The 17,765-nt window shown below is 40.1% G+C and overlaps 1 protein-coding gene across 1 annotated transcript in view; it reads left to right on the plus strand.

Annotated features, from left to right (window-relative positions):
- The window catches only part of ITPR2 (inositol 1,4,5-trisphosphate receptor type 2), a 487,108-nt gene that overhangs the window by 438,358 nt on the left and 30,985 nt on the right, over positions 1–17,765 (plus strand). The window contains exon 55 of the mRNA XM_063115575.1: positions 2,661–2,821. Coding sequence (XP_062971645.1) covers positions 2,661–2,821 — 161 coding nt within the window. The remainder of the gene's footprint in view (positions 1–2,660; positions 2,822–17,765) is intronic.

Below are 17,765 nucleotides of genomic sequence, written 5' to 3' on the forward strand. Positions count from 1 at the left end.
CACTTAGTATGATTGTTTCAAGGTTCATGTTGTAGCATGTATCAGTACTTTGTTCCTTTTTATTACAGAAAAATATTCCATTGTATGGATATATCATATTTTCTTTATGCTTTCATCAATTGATGGATTTTTGGATTGTTTCCACTTTTGGCTATTAAGAATAATGCTGCTATGAGCATTCATGTACAGGTTTTTGTGTGAACATATGTTTTTATTTCTATTGGGTATATGCTGAATCATATGGTAACTCTGTGTTTAACCTTTTGAGGAACTGCAAAGTGTTTTTCAAAGTAGCTGCACTGTTTTATGTTTCTACTAGCAGTGTATGATAGTTCCAATTTCTCCACTTCCTCACCAACACTTGTTATTTTCTGTTTTTGATTATAGCCATCCTAGTGGAACAATATTCTATTACTGAAATATTCTTAATTCATTTGATCAGTATTTTATTGAGTGCCAACTATGTGCAGGAACTGTTCTAAGCTCCTGGGACCATTGGTGAAGAAAAAAGACAAATATATCTGCCCAAGTGGATCTTATGTACTACTGGTTGTAGAGACACCACGCAATAAATAATAAACATAATGAGTTCTTATACAAGTTCTTGGATAAAATTACATTTTTCTTCTGTGCTGATTAGCAGGCAAGCCTTTTTTTGCACAATCATTTTACCTCTTTATCTTAGAGATGTGACCCAGCTTAATTTAGCAACTTCAATATGGCTATATGCAGCCTCTTAGGAGGTGACAGACACTGTGGGAGAAAGAGGAAAAAAAGGGAAGAGGTGATCCCAAGTGTCAGCACAAGGCCAGGGGTCGGTCGGAGTGTTAAATTAGGCAACACCGAGAAGTTAAGCCACATTGAAAAGGTGAGATTTCAGCAAAAACTAGAAGGTGAACAAGTTAGTTAAAGAGATATCAGGAAGAAGAGTTTTGTGGCCAGAGGAAAGAAACAGTCCAGAGGCCCTGAGACTGGAATCCATGTCTAAGGAGCAGCAAGGAGGTCACTGTGGTTACATGGGAGTTAGCAAAGGAGAGGATAGTAGGAGATAAGCTTAGCGTGGCCATGAGGCCGAATCACATAGGATTTGGCAAATAACTATCGCATGGGACACACTTATACTAAAAAATTATTCATTGTTTATCTGAAATTCAAACTGGGCATCCTGTATTTTATCTAGCAACCCTACTTGTAGGTCATTGTAAGGACTTTGACCTTCACCCTGAGTTGGTGAGGAGCCACTGCAGGGTTTGCAGCAGAGGAGAGACACCATCTCAGTTTGTAAAGGATCACTCTGGCTGCTGCGTTGAAAAGAGGCCACAGGGAGGAAAGGTGGAAACAGGGCAGTCCGGGAGGCTATTTCAGTCATCCAGATGAGGGATGATAGTGGTTCAGACCTGAGTGGTGGCCCCAGAGGTGGTGAGAAGTGGTCAGATTCAGGATAATTTTTGTAGTAGAGCCAAAAGTATTTCAACATGGATTAGATGTGGTATGAGAGAAAGAGAAGATTCAAGGCTGCTGCCTAGACTTTTGGCTTGAACAACTGGAAAAATGAAGTTGCCATCAAATAAAAAGAGGAGGCCCGTGGGTGGAGAAGATGTGGGGAAGAGAACTGGAGCTTATTCGGGGCATGCTGAGTTGATGATAGTCAAATATGATGAGACATAGCCATCAGCCAGCTGAACTTTATGGTATTTTCCATAAAAATAACCAATAATGTACATTAAAAGGTCACCCCTTCATTGAGGACAGATCTTTTATTTGTTGTGCTTTGTATCTTATTATTTAAAGGGTCTTTTACATGCCTGAATGGCCTTTTAAAAAAATGCTTAGAGAAAGAGTAGCCGGGATTGGAATTTAATTTCCTGGTTTCTTCTTCGATATCTGAACTGCAAAACCAGACTGAGTCCCAATATCCCATTTTACTTGGCTATCAAATTCATTTTTCCATAGATGTTTTTCATCATCTCCGTTTATTTCTTTCATCCACTCTTCAACTTTGAAAGAAAAGAATTTTGCTACTCAGATCTGCTCTTCGACATCCTTCCAGAGGCTGCAAATGTGCCCTGGAAATTGACAGACCCTCCCCTTCCAACAACACCTGGAACGGGGTAGTGTAGAGGGCTGGCGTGGTGTGAGAGTCCTCGTTGCCTTCAGCGTGCATGGCTGTCTACTTTCACTTGCCCTTCACTGATTGCAAGTAGTTTTGAAGAGATGACTCTCCCAGCTGCCTTCTGTCTTTTAACCTAAGTTCTTGGATAAAATGACATTTTTTTTTTCTGTCCTGATTAGCAAGCATGTCTTTTCTTGCATAATCATTCTTACCTCTTTTTTTTAGACTTGTGGTCCAGTTTAAATTGATAATTTTGATACAGCTATATTTAAAATTATCTGCAAATTTTACATCTATAATAGGACTATGCATTCCCAAGGATGCACGGGGAAAAAAACAAATGTTAGTTGGGAAGAAATCTATAAACTCTGGCCTTTTTTCTGGAGGTCTTTTGTACCATGTTGTTTTTAATCATAACATTTTAAATTGGCACACTCTTACAGAAAGCATTTTTTTCCACAATAATTGTTATCATTTGTTTTTATGCTAAGAAGTAAGTGCTGCTTAAGTGACAAATTAAATATATTGTGTTTCTTGTGTTTTTTAGGACTCGAGAGGGACAAGTTTGATAATAAAACTGTTTCATTTGAGGAACACATTAAGTCAGAACACAATATGTGGCATTATCTGTACTTCATCGTCCTGGTGAAAGTTAAGGACCCAACAGAATACACTGGACCGGAAAGTTATGTGGCTCAAATGATCATGGTGAGTGATTAGAGGGTTTTCATCTGTGACTATATTGCATTTCATATGCTTTCACCTTCTTTACCTTACTCTCCTCCCAAAATATACAGGCTCTAGCCATCATTTTTTATTAACTCTTCAACAGGGCTGTCAGTCATTGAAGCACCTCTATACTGGCTAAATCATTGACTCCCAGTAGACTTCTTGGTTATTCAAACCAAATTCTCACGTGCACAGGTGTCTACTGAAGGATTCTCTGTGCAGTGAATAGCACCATCTCAGTGTTGTCGTCACCTTCTGACCTCATGCCTTTGTCATTGCTGATATCCTAATTCCCAGAACCTGGAACTTTCCCATTGTCAAATACAAATGGAAGATTCATACTTTCAAAAAATTCCTTGAATTTCAAAAATCAAGATTTTAAGAAATTGAATTGTGTTTGGGGGGAGTATGATGTTCAGTCCTAATGGGAAAGCACTGGTTTCTTATCAGTACACACTGTGGGTTGATTTATCAATGTTGATGATGGATTTCCATTGATCCTGCCATATCCAGTTACTTCTAACTCCTCGTTAAGATCAATACAGTGGGTATGGCTCTCCGTGATTTGCAGTTTCTTCTGTTTTGTAGAAAATTTAAACTAATGGCCTAAAAGGAAGACAAAGTTGTAAATGTAGTGTATCTAGACACACATTGTATCATTGCATCTGATATAAATTTTTGTATTCTTATAATAAACTATAGGAGTTTTTCCTTAAAAATCATCCTACAGAAATTGTATTTGCTATTGGAGAAAGAGGCCTTAGAAAACATGATCCTCCTTGCTGCTTGGTCCTAAGGAAAACATTTATAAGCACGAATCCCCAGGTGTCAGGAGAGCTGGTGATAGTGGCTCTATATCCTTCCCTCTGGGAGCTTGTCATCTACTTATGAAAATACAGACTACAACATAGAGAGCAACTAAAGAACATTTTCCAGAGGGTAACGTATTAACAAGTACAAGTTAGTATAGTAATAGACTTTCCCTGTCACTACTTATGTGTCACAGGAGAGTTACAGGTAAATTGAATTTTTAGAGCTTGGCAGTTTTCATGCTTTTTTATTATTGACTTGCGTCCTACTATAAGTTGTTTTCTCTACGTTCTTTACTTGACAGACCTAATATTGTTTCTCTTTCTCCATTTTTGTTTTTCTGCTCTCTCCTCCCTTCTAAATCAGGGGGAAAAAAGGTAACCATTTTAAGGATATGCATTCGTAACCATTATTTGCACATTCTTGATCTCTTTGTGAGAAACATTTTGTTTCTCCTTGCTAGGGGGTAAAATGTATTACATTTAGAATGTGACCTCATGTTACCATATTTTATCAAAGTTTGAGTAAATTTAACCAATACATATTTACTGGGGTCCTATTATGTCCCTTGGACTAAAAGATTTGTGTGATACACTGTAGAGTCTGATACATTCTCCCTCTGCCAAGGAACTTAGAGCTTAGTAAGAGAAAAATCTGTGAAGGCTTGAAGATGTAGAATGACATCTGCCTGGGAGGGGTAGAGGAGGATTGGTGTGGGTGTGTGCACATGTGAGTGATGCAGGCAATATACCAGACAGGGCAGGATAATACTGGATAAGGGTGGGTTCCTGTAAGAGGGAGCCTCCTGAACAAAGGCATAAAAATGGGAGCTCAGACATCAGACACTGGGTGCTTGTTAGCTGCCCAGATTCATTGGCACATTGTCCACTTATATGAAAGACCTCAGAGATATGACAGGAAAAGTGGATTGGCCTTTTGAGTAATGAATGTAGGCATTTGGACTTAGTGTCATCTGCACTGGGAAGCCACTGAAGGTTATAACTCAGGATATCATGTGGCCTAGGACATAGGCAGTGGTGCACAGGCTGGTTTGGAGAGTGGAAAGATCAAGTCAGAGATGGTATTTGGCGATGGATGGGATTGGGGTGGCAGACATGGGAGGAGCAAGGGAGGTGGAATGGAGCAAGGGGAGCCAAGGACGCCTGCCATTGGGAGCCTGGTGGTGGGTCAGTTTCCAGAAGTCTTTTCGTTTGGAGGAGAAGCTGGTCAGAGAAGAAGCCTTGTTGATTTTGAAGTGAGACTTGGTGCCAGGAGTCATGGATTAGGAGAATGGTGTAGTGGAAACAGCATCAGCCCTAGAGCCAGACAGGTCAAACCTGGGCTCTGTTACGTATCTGGTGGGTGGTCTTAGATATTATGGGTGAGTCTTGGAACCCACCTAAGCCTCTACTTCCTCTTCCAAAATGGAGAAACCGCTGTATCTCTCACAGGAGTGTTGTAAGCTCAGTGAGATATGTACATGTAGGGACACTCAGTAAATGACGGTTTTCAATGTGACTGACGACACAGAATGACCGTTGGAGCCATTGGGTTAGAGAATGGTGGGAGAAAGTGTAGAGAGAGAAGAGAAAGCCTGAGACGGAACCTGGGGAACCCCCGTTTAACAAAAAGAAGGAAGACAGTAGAACAGGTAGAAACGAAGACGACAAGGCCAAGGCAGGCCCAGAGAGCAGAGTGCGTCCAAAGCCAAGAGACGAGCGCGTCCACGTCAGACAGAGTTCCATGCACAGCCTCGACTGCTGCAAACAGGCCCCGAGAAGAGGCAGGTCAAAGCCTCTGGAGTTCGTAATGTGGAAATTGCCAGGTGGCTTTTTACCTTAAGAGAAGACCACTGTGAAAATGTTGACCCATCTTTAGCCTTAACATTAAAAGCAGCGTTTTACCAGGCTCTTGTACTTGAATTTTTAAGTCTCCAAGTACTGATCAGTGTTTCTGCTCATCCTCTTCTGTCAGAGCTCTCTCCAGAACCATGACAGGAGGGATGAGAGCTTCCAAGCTTTTTCCAACACGAAACGTCTTATTCGCCTCCAAGCAGTGCACATCCAAGAGAACAGAGCCTGTTCCTGAATTCTGATGACTGAGAGAAGGAAGAGTGATAGTAGCTCAGGTCTTGAAGGAAACAAAAAGTCGTTGGCATGAAAGATTGTTCATTTACTGAAATAACCTTTTTGGAAAATGAAACGTCTGTAGCTGACAAACCCAAATTAGAAAACCTGTTACTCCAGGCTGTGTGGGGATTATAGCCTTGCAATCCTGATCCTCCTAGAGAGAGCTACAATTGTAGAGCACATAGAAGTTGCGGCAGGTCTACAGCTCCATTCAAAGGCTATAGTTCTTTCCTTTCTGCACTCCAGAGGTAACTACTCTTAACTGTTTGGCGGGAAATCTTCCCAGACATTTTCCTGCCACTCTTATTTTTGCTCTTTAAAAATAGGTTCATGTACCAAGTTGATTTAGGTGCTTGTTTATCAATAGGGCTTTGGAAGAAGTTTAAAATTCTTCATAATTGATGAAGCTTTTACCCTCAAGGATTATGCAGAAGAAAATGAGGACGTTCCTGACATTTGTTCATGAAACAACTCATCTGAATTCTGCTTCACTGTTTAAGTAAATCTGGTTCGTACCTTGGGACCCTTAGAAAATGTCTCCCACCTTTTGTTGATATGGGAAAAACAAGAGTATAACAAGTTTTGGGGATATTTCTCCCTCTGCATATTTTTATATCTCTAGAACTTCAACTTTATTACCATGTCAGTAAGGAATATTTATACTAATATCCATTAAAACATACATTGTAAACAAAGTCATATATTGCTTCTAGGAGTTAGAATCATAGGAAACACATCTGTGCCTTTGCATTCACACAGTGATAGGGTAAAGAGCCCAAAATAATAGTTGAAGCTTAAAACTTCCTTATCCTTGCCTTCAAACTCTAAACCAAGCTGTTTAAATAGCTACTGTCTGAATGTATGAATTAACACAAAGCATCTTCTGGGATATTGTTAGGGGAGATGTGAGTAGATCAAGGTATTTTAAGAATGTATTGTCTTCTGGCAAGCAAGCCCTCATTTTTGATTAAAAAAAAAAATTGATATTTTGAGCTGGTATTTATTGGGAACAGAAAATGAGAAGGGAAAAAGAGGGACCATACAGGAAAGTAAAAAAATGAAAGGGAATCCAATAAGCTAAAGGAAGGGTATAAAAGGATAAGTCCTCCATCTGGTACTAGTAATGGCCTTTGGGCATCACTAAGCCCCTTGCTTCTTCCATTACCCAAAGGATGATGACTGAGGAAGAACAAACAAAACAAAGATCATCAGAAAAAGATGTCCAGGGATTTTAGATGTTCTCTAACATTTGGGGACATTTTCAGATTTTCAGTATTCATTTGCTGAGGTATGTTAGGGGCCTATGGGGGATATTTACTACTTAATTTGACAAAGAGTGGGATCCAAACCAGAGGTGCATGTAAAAGCAGGTACCCTGCATGCTCACAGAACTGCTGCCTCCCAGGTGTCCTGATAGCACTGGACTGTTGCAGAAACCCTGGCTGGCCACTCTCCCCCAACCATGACCGTGGGTTTTTGGGGACCACTTTCTCCTTTTAACTTCTACTTATTTAACTGTTGCCTACAAACTGCTTCTGATATCATGGCAATGCCAGCTACGACAACTTAAGTCATATTTTTTGTTAACAAACTAATTTTCTATCTTAACACAAAAAATTATTTTAAGTTTCTTGAAGGCCATAACCAGATACAGAATAGCTCTTTGTTCTGCACAAAAAGCAATTCCGTGAACATAGAGGGTTTCCTCTACGCTAGAAGCTGTGCCAAAGGTTTGATGTGTAAGGATAGGTAAGAAATCATTTCTTCCCCCAGGAAACTCAAAATATATATTAAATGCATAAATAAAATAAAGGGTGAATTAATCAATGAATGATTTCTTCTTAGCTCTCTGGTAATTGCACATTATTTACAGAAAGGATACATCAAAATAGCTGTAAGAGATTGGCACATGAATTTCTCATTAGTCAAATGCTGTCTTTCCCCTCTTTTAAAATCAGAAGATAAAGGTGCAGCAGGCAAGGTCGTGTCATTGTCACCTGAACCAAGTGTAATGAATGAATTATTAAAAATCGGGTGCCTGATGTGGAAGACGAGGCACTTTAATCCCTCTGTGGTCTCTTTGGTAACGTTTCTTCAGCCCATCCCCTCTTTCCCACACACATCCTCAGGAGTATGCCTCCAGCGACTCTCCTAGCAGAGGGGCAGGTATGTGCTTTGATGGGTTTTTCAGCATAACTCACCCTTAAGAATGAATTCTTCCTTGCAGTAATTTGTTACGACCTTAGAAAGAGAGGCATTCTTCTAATGAGATGGAAAGAAATCTAGCCATCTAGTCACCCATTACTTAAGCTAGATAAGGAGGGAAAAGAACTAACAATTTTCCAGATGTTGTTTTCTGAGTGTGGAACTCAAAATCAATTCTTGTTTAGTTAAACCACATTTTTGAGCACTAACTATTGGAGGGGAAGATGTTGGAGCTCAGGAAAGACATTGCATCCTCTAAGATTTATATGCACCCCTCTTGCCTTAGCACCATTTTCCAACTTAATTACTGCATTATTATTGTGTGTCATAATTATGAAATTATATGTTATGATTCTATTATTTCTAATTTACACTAATTGTGTAATTGGATCTAATTAAGCCAATTATGTAAATGCTCAGTTTTTAACTATTTTAGAGACCTCAGAACTTAATAAGGCACTTTTTAAAATGTTTACATTTCAAGGCAAGCCGAGGGGGTCTTTGCAGCTCAGAATGTACAATTAAGAAGTGCATGCATTCAAGGAGACACCACCTTTACTTCCCACATTTTAAGTCTAGACATGTGTCTTCAATTTAAGAGGGATCTTTTTAAATTCCCAACTCTACATTTCATTGTCATGGTGGGATCTATCCTCTACATTATTCTTGTTTTCTATGTAAGATCCACGAATTGCCATATTGTTGCACATATGTTAACATCTCTCTGATCCTCTTTGTAGTCTGAAATAGGGACAGAAATGGCACGTACTTAACAGCATGGCTGTGTGAAGTCTTCATCTCAAAGACTCTATTCCAGTGCTGGGAATGAGGGTGAAAGGATTTGGATCAAATGGTTTTGACATGATTTCCAGGGACAGAAGTGGGATGGGGAATAAAGGCAACGGCAGGTGGGTAGGGCGCTGACTCTGACATGTCCTAGGTTACTTCCTGAATTCATTTGAAACTGCATCTGCTGGTGCCCAGGTGATCAGTGATTGTCCAGAGTTCAAGAAGACAGAGTGTCTTTTGTTAGCTTTTCTAATCAGTGTTTAATGAGAAGCTCAGTGTAATAAACCTGGGCATTAGAATTTGAAGTTTGATTTCTCAGGACTTCCATTTACAAGACTGATGATTTTATTTATCACCTCTGCACCTCAATTTACCTATTGATAAAATATGTATGAACAGCCAGATAGAACTCAGAAAAGAAGCCAGCTGAACTGAGGTAGTACCCTAGAGGTCTTCTGCTATACAAGGCCTTAACCCTTTAGTTACTGAATGGTGGGAGGGGGCATGGCAGGGATCCCGGGGGAAGACCAGGGCCAATAAGGCTGTGAGGGACTAAGGGGTGGGAGTAATTGGAGGGCTTGGGACAGTGGCTAATTGACAATCAGGAAGTACTGCAGTATTTAAGCCATATCTCTGCATACCAGCTGTTTACTGGTCCTGGATATAAATAACACTTTCCTTGCAGAGTTGCTGTGAGGACTCAGTAAAATTGCACATGCTGACAACACAACCACCAATAAAACCAACATCAGATGAGTGCTGACTATGTGCAGGTGCTGTGCTAAGTGTTTGATGTGCACGATCTCTTTCAAAGCCTCATAAAAACCCTAGGAGGCAGATCTTGTTATTATTATCCCCATTCTACACATGAGGAAACCGAGGCTTAGAGAGGACTGGTAACTTACCCAAAGGGATGCTGTGTTTATAATGTGCCAGCACATGCAAGTGGTCCATAAATGTTATTAGTATTTGATTCTGTACAACCTGTAAAGCTAGAAGCCGTGGTTCCTTTGAGAACAGGCAAGGCTGGCTGCACCCAGCCCTCTCAGCAGCTGCACATCATGCCTTACAGGAGAGGGACTACAAAAATTCAGTCCTTAGGGCAGGGGATAGACCTGGGAAGGAGACAGGAAGTCAGTTGACAACCCTAAAATGGCAGGAAGGCCTGTGAGGAATTCAAATAGCAAAGAAAGAGCTTGTTCAGAGCCAGATGGCAACTGCATGCTTCCTACAAAGATTAGAAGGGTTATAATCACAGTTACTACAGTTGTAGCCAAGGGGGCAGCTGCACTGCCCTTGCAGAACCACCTTCAGGGAAGGATGGCTATCTGCACCAGCAACTATGGCGCAGATCAGAACTCTGGTGAGAGATAGAACAGACACACAAACACTCAGCAGCCAGAGAAATCTTAAATTCCACTGTTGGCACCCCTGCTTAAAAACCCTTCCATGGTAGTTCAAACAAAATCCAAACCCTTTATGAGCCCCTTATGGAGTCTGGCCCCAGCCTACTTTGCCAACCTCATTTCATCCCACCTTCCTTAGCCGACTATAATTCAGCTGCACTGGCCCTTTTCTTTTTCTCAAAAATGCCATGCTTTTTCTGATCAGAGCTTTGCACGTGTGCGCCGTCTGCTTGGCCCGCAACTCTGTGTGGGCCTGTGCCTCCCCTGACACCCACTCTGGTTACTTTCTGCTCTGTCATCCTTTATTTCCATTAACATTTTCATTAATCCAACCTCATGTTGTTTTTGTACTTACTGACATGTTTATTCTTCACCATTAGAACATACACTCCATTAGGGCATTTCTACATCTGTTTTGTTCCCTGCCCGTGTTCCCAGCACCTAAATGAATACCCGGCACATAGTAGGCACTCAGCATAGATTTGATGAACAAAATAAGTAAGACAGAGAGCCACCAGAGCACAGAGAACAGGACAGTTATTTCTGGCTCATGGCACTAGGGACAGTTTCACAGAAAAGATTACAAGGAGAGTTGGGCCTTTAAAATGAGGATTTTGACAGAAGGAATGGAGGGGGATATATTCCAGGCAAAGTGTGGGTCTTAAAGATAAAGTATGAGAAAAATGAAGGAAACTAAGTGTATAATGTGTGCCAGCAGCTTTGCATGTTATATAATTATACCCATTTTATGTAAATTGAGGCTCAGAGAAATGTATTACTCATAAATACACAGTAAATATCAGCACCTACGTACTTGAACCAGGGTCCAAACATAGATCTTTCTGGGACCTGTGTTTATGATTTTACCTTAACTATGCTTTCTCTTAGTGAAGAATCAGGTAGAATTTGACTAAAGTCAAATATATGTAAATCAAGTATTAGAGAAAAGGTAGAGAAAAAACTCAAAAGTTAACATCAAAAGATATCCTTTGGAAAGAAGTTCTTTCTGCTTCTCCAGTATTTTTTGGAACTAGAATCTTAGTCTCTAAGCTATGATAGTGGAGGTATGATTTAGAATGCTTTGAAAATGCAGACCCATAAATCATTTTCCATTTTTTAAAGCTGTGTTTATTCAACAAACACAGGCTGGGTGCTCACTGTGTTCTTAGGGACTCAGCGTCGAGGCAGACACACCCTAACTCTCCCTGGGAAGCTTTGGTGAAATAAAGAAGACAAAAAATACAAAGAAGGGGTGATGCTAACAGGATGCAGTAGTGGGGGCTGCTGTCGGGCAGAGGGCCTGGGAAAGCAGCTCCATGGGGGTTGTGCCTGGATGTCCGAGTTGAGTCAGGTAGTGACGGTGGGATGGACAGTGGGAGCTGATGGGTGTGTCTGGAGAAGAAGCGAGGCCACCCAGGCGGGCAGCAGGTGAAACGAAGGCCAGGAGCCAGACCACAAAGGGCCTTACATGCACAGAAAGTTTTACTTTATCCCCAAAGCAGAGGGAAGCCCTGAAATGATATTAAAGCCAAACCAAAGAGACAGGGTCAGATTTGCATTTTAGAAAGCATGCTAACTTTAGGATTGGATTGTTCTTGTTTTTCTAGTTCTTTAAGGTGAAGTGTTAGGTTGTTCACTTGCCATCTTTCCATTCTTCTGAAGTGAGCATTTAATGCAATAAATTTTCCCCTCAATACTGCTTTTGCAGTATCCCACAGGTTTTGGTATGATGTATCATTGTTTTCATTAGTTTCAATAAACTTTTTGATTTCCTGCTTGATTTCTTCTTGGACCCATATGTCATTAAGTAGAATGCTGTTTAATTTCCATGTGTTTGTATAGTTTCCAGAGTTTTGTTTGTTATTAATTTCTAGTTTTAATCCATTGTGGTCTGAGAAGATACATGGGATAATTCCAATTTTTTTGAATTTATTGAGACTTGATTTGTGACCTAATATGTGATCTATCCTGGAGAATGATCCATGTGCTGATGAGAAGAATGAATATTCTGAGGTTGTTGGGTGGAATGTTCTGTAGATATCTGCCAATTCCAATTGGTCTAGAGTCTTGTTTAGATCTTGTGTTTCTCTACTGATTCTTTGCCTAGATGATCTGTCTAATATTGACAGTGGAGTGTTCAGGTCCCCTGCTATTATGGTATTAGTGTCTATTTCCTTCTTTAGTTCTAATAGAGCAACTTTACAAGAAGAAAACAAGCAACCCAATTAAAAAATGGGCAAAAGAGCTAAGTAGGCATTTCTCTAAGGAAGATATCCAAATGGCCAACAGACATATGAAAAAATGCTCAACATCACTCAGCATCCGGGAAATGCAAATCAAAACCACATTGAGATACCATCTAACCCCAGTTAGGATGGCTAAAATCCAAAAGACTATGAACGATAAATGCTGGCGAGGCTGCGGAGAAAAAGGAACTCTCATACATTGTTGGTGGGACTGCAAAATGGTGCAGCCTCTATGGAAAATGGTATGGAGGTTCCTTAAACAATTGCAGATAGATCTACCATACGACCCAGCCATCCCACTGTTGGGAATATACCCAGAGGAATGGAAATCATCAAGTCGAAGGTATACCTGTTCCCCAATGTTCATCGCAGCACTCTTTACAATAGCCAAGAGTTGGAACCAGCCCAAATGCCCATCATCAGATGAGTGGATACGGAAAATGTGGTACATCTACACAATGGAATACTACTCAGCTATAAAAACGAATGAAATACTGCCATTTGCAACAACATGGATGGACCTCGAGAGAATTATATTAAGTGAAACAAGTCAGGCACAGAAAGAGAAATACCACATGTTCTCACTTATTGGTGGGAGCTAAAAATTAATATATAAATTCACACACACACATACACACATACACACACAAACCGGGGGGGGGGGGAAGAAGATATAACAACCACAATTATTTGAAGTTGATACAACAAACAAACAGAAAGGATATGGTTGGGGGGGAGGGGGGGAGGGAGAAGGGAGGGAGGTTTTGGTGATGGGGAGCATTAATCAGCTACAATGTATATCGACAAAATAAAATTTAAAAAAAAAAAAAAAAAAAAAAAAAAGAAAGCATGCTCCATGGCAGTGTAAGAAATGGATTCAAGAGGGACATCTTAGAGAAAGGAAAAAAAAAAAAAAGCAGGTAGATTTATTACCCAGCAACAATAATAAGAACTGATACTAAGGAAATGCCAATGGAAATTGAGAAGAAATGATGGATACAAAAAAATTAAAGTAGAGGTTTTAATGAAGATAAGGGGAAGGTGGTTTCAGTCTCTGGCACCAAAAGGGGGGGGGGTGAGTGGGAAGGGGCTAAGGGTTCCGTAGGAGTAAGTTGAGGAGATCTGATCATCTCAGCTTGGCTTATACTGTCCAAGTGCATAGCTCCAACAAGAAACTAAATACATGGGTCTGGAATTCAGGTGAGAAGTCTAAAAAGGACAATCCACTAGAGAATATTTTAGTTTCTTTTATGCACTAGGATATCCCAGAAGCATAGAACAGTGCCTGGTATATAGCAGATACTCAATAAAGATTTGTTAAATGATCACAAAGGTCTACAAGTCACTGGCATGTACTTGGTAGTTGAAATCACAGATTGGGATAATCTAAGGGAGACCACGTGGAGTGAGTAAATTAGAGAAATTATGCTCTTAGAAGGGCACAGACCTGTAACTATTACTTAATAATAATAATGATAATAGTAACAATGTCAAGAGTCTGCCCCCCAGATTTTACTCCTCAAAAAGTAGAACCAGAGAGGAGAAAAACAATTTTCACAGGAGGGCTCTGAAAGAGGATTTTAGCTTTTAGTTAGCTGGTGAAACTAGAAGGATTTGGTCAGTTTGTGGATATCTTGTTACCCAACATCGATTAATAAGTTTTAGTATGGAATTATGCTTCAAACCCAAAAGTTTAGAGCAAAATAACTTGGATTTGTCCAATATATAGAAACTTTTTCAAAATAGTGACCTGTCCTCAGTCATTTATTTTAAACTTATAAAGGGATCTTCCCATCTCTGATTCTCATAATCTTAATAAAAAGATGTCTTTCTGCTGTGCTGAAGAAGATTCTTATTTTCCAGTTCTAGTCATTACTGTAAGATCTTGTTCAATTCTCAGTTGGCTTTCTGGAATAATAATGCCCACATTGTTAGGACTGATACATTTTGCTCAGAAACTCTGGCTTTCTTCCAGAGAGTAACGGATGCCATGAAAGTTGTGGGAATGAAAACTGTATACCGTAAAGCCACACAACTTTTGTCTAATGGGTTTCGATAGACTGGCATTGCCCATGCCATATTATGAGTAATTAGTTAAGATGGAAATTAAGCTGGAATGCTACTCTTGTGTTAGGTAAAGTTATCAGGCAAGAGAATTTTCATAGGATTTTGGACTAATTTTATCTAAGGGAATTTCTGAAAAATAATTGCTGAATTTTACAAAAGCGATTCAGCACTTGTGTTTCATAGATTAGTCATTTAATATCATGTTAATGGAGTCTGCTACTTTTATGGGATTTAGAGATCAAGGTGTTTTGAAATCACAGCATCTGAGGTAAGCACCTCTCTGAGTCTGTTTCCACATCCATAAATGGAGATAATACTCCTCTTTGCTAGGATGCCTGTGTGGATTAAACAAAATCACATATATCCCCATGCCTAACATGGTGTCTGGCTCATGGTTATTGCTCAACAAATGTCTGATCATTCTGCTTTTACTTCAAATATTAGGCTAATTAAAATAATATGGCAAAATTTAAAGACTACTTTGCAGATTCAAAACATTCTTAAGCCATTTGATGTTCATACATTTTACTGATTCCATGTAGTGTTCTTTTTATAGGTTAAGCAACAGTCAACTTTCATTTGTTCAATACATTCTTACCACCTATGACGTCCTAGGCACTATGCTGGTCCCTGCAAAGATGTGGGGAGGAGTTCCGGACAGGTATGGCTTGTCACAGATTTTACTGTTTAGAGCAAAAGGTACATCCTAAACAAGTCTACAGTTTTTACGTAGTTAAATAGTGAGTGTTACCCCCGGGAAAAAGGTCAGGCGAAACGAACATCCTATATTGTTATGGGACCCAAACTCAAATCCATTTGGTATTTGTTCCTTTGTTAAACCCAAAGTCAGGGGCTTACTTAAATATTTGAATTGCTAGAACCAAATATAGGGCCAGACCATGGAATCCATTTGAGTTTTACAAGTGGTTTTAAGACAGATCTTCCCACAAAGAAAGGAAAAACCTCCAGATGGTGTGAAACCATCTGGAGTGTCCCAGAGAGGGCATGGGGACAGACACACTGTGAAAAGGAGTGACAGGAACTAAAATGAGTCAGAATCAAATTATGTAAGAACAAATTTTATCTAGCTCACATACATCTTCTCCTTGGGGGGTCGGGGCAGGTTTTGCCTTCTCCTAGGCATGCGATGGGAGCGACAGGTTTATTTCATTTTCCAAAGAATACAGTTTAGGCTACTTCAAGTGAAGAACTTGCCACATTTTTCAATCATGTCATCGCCTTTTCCATTTTTTCCAGCATTTGAAAAACTTCCAGTATAAAGCACGCATTTTTGCTTTAGAAATAATATTCTGGCTCTAAGTTTCTTTCTGCATTGCTGCTCTACTGTAATTATTAACTCTGAAGAAAAGTTTCAAAGTGTTTATGTTATTCTGTGAGATTACTGATGAGCAATTCAAGCACGACAGACAAAAAATACCCATTCACCAGAATCTGAAATTCAAAAAGAGCTACCTTCAGAGGTGGTTTATTTGCAAAGGGACCTGTACGTTTTCAAAGAGATAATTACCCAGGGTTTTCTTTTAGCTCTCTTGGTGCCAAGTTGTGATATAAAGTCCCTTGGTCCTGGTTCTACTAAGTAGACCTGTGGCTTTGAGAAGAGACTTGACTTTTGTGAAGTCCTCATTCATAAAGAGAATCTAAGTGATTTTCAGAGGCTCTTTTATCCTGGTTCTAAAATTCTGATAATTTTGGTATTTAAAATACCTGTTTACATCAGATGTAGGATATGTTAATATGTGCTTTATATTACAAACTGGAAGCACCTGTGGCAGGAGTTTTGGCATTGTCAGAATCTGACTGTCTCCATCTTACTCACTGGGAGCTCATGTATGGATTGGCTCCCCCTGGCTGGAGTCTGGCTGTTCAATCCTGATGGTCCACTCATGGTCCACATGCTGACAACTCTGTGCTGCACGCTTTTCAGTAGGACAAGCCCGATGAGGGTCAGACCATGAATTTTCCTCTAAGACCTTTGCTGACAACCTACTTGCTGACAAGAGATTTAGGTGAAAGGAAAAGAGGTCTAAAGTTTTGAGTTTGGGTAACTTGAAGAATACGTTTACTGACTGGCTGAGGAGCCAAACACTCTGAGAGGAAATTAAACTGTTATTCTGATGGGGTGTTAGGAAATTTCCATTGTCTCAGGCTGCACCTCGAGGTGCCTCGAGGCCTGGGAGAATTCCTGTTCCCCCGAGCTGAGGCCTGGTACCATTTGGAAGCACTAAATCCGGTTTGTAAACGTCATTTTAGAAGACAAAGACATAGTGCCAACAAATATTTAATAAGATAACTTATTTTGTGGGGGGTGATCAAATTTATTCTTACCTGAGAGTATCACAATTGCCTCACTTTATTTTCTCACATGTAACTCACTTGTGCCCAAGAAACAAGAATGAAATAAGAGTCTGAACTGTTGAAAGGGAGTTATTGGAAGGGTGCTGTATGTGAGTCAGAGGCACGATGTGGCGTAGTGGTTTAGACATGGCCTGGAGGACTTCAGGGGCCTTGGCAGGTTATGAACCTCCCTATGTCTCAGTTCTTAATTTGTAAAATGGATATAGAGTTTTATGGGGATTAAACATGTAACTATTTTTGCATTATCTGTCAGGTAGTAAATGTTAAATTAAAAAAATAAATATATATAAATATATATATATATGAGTGTTTGAAGGCTGGAATAGCATTTCAAGGCTCAAGAAATTGTTTACTCAACAACTTTTATTTAGTGCCTACCATGCCGATAGCAATGGATTAGATACTGTAGCAAATAAAGGATGGAGACATTCCCTGCCTTCCGAACTCTGGGGCCTGATGGGAGAGAATGTGGTCATGGAGATTAGACGATAGCACTAGGCAGCAACACCTGATGAGCTGCAGATGAAGAGCTGTCCTTCAGACTGGGAAGAGGACCTCATGTGTGAAGGAAATGAGCAGGTCTGAGTCGTTGATACTCAGAGAGCAGGTGTACCCCCCACCTGGATGAGGTTGGGGCTCAACCGGAGCAGGAACTAATAGCTCAGGGCAGGGAGTTTCTGCTTCATCCTATAAACAAAGGAGAGGCATTGATGAGTTTTAAGTAAAAGAATTATATGATTTTTTTAAATGGGATTTTTAGGCAGTGTCATAGAGTCTACAGTAGGATTTAGTGAAGGGGCAAGAGGCTTGAGGAAGGAAAACCAGTGACCGTCACCCTGATGGAAAATGTGGTAGAAGGAACCAGGAATAGAAAGGAAGGGATGGGTGTGGTGGA

Source organism: Cynocephalus volans, chromosome 12 (genome assembly GCF_027409185.1).
Source record: "Cynocephalus volans isolate mCynVol1 chromosome 12, mCynVol1.pri, whole genome shotgun sequence".
Lineage (NCBI taxonomy): Eukaryota > Metazoa > Chordata > Mammalia > Dermoptera > Cynocephalidae > Cynocephalus > Cynocephalus volans.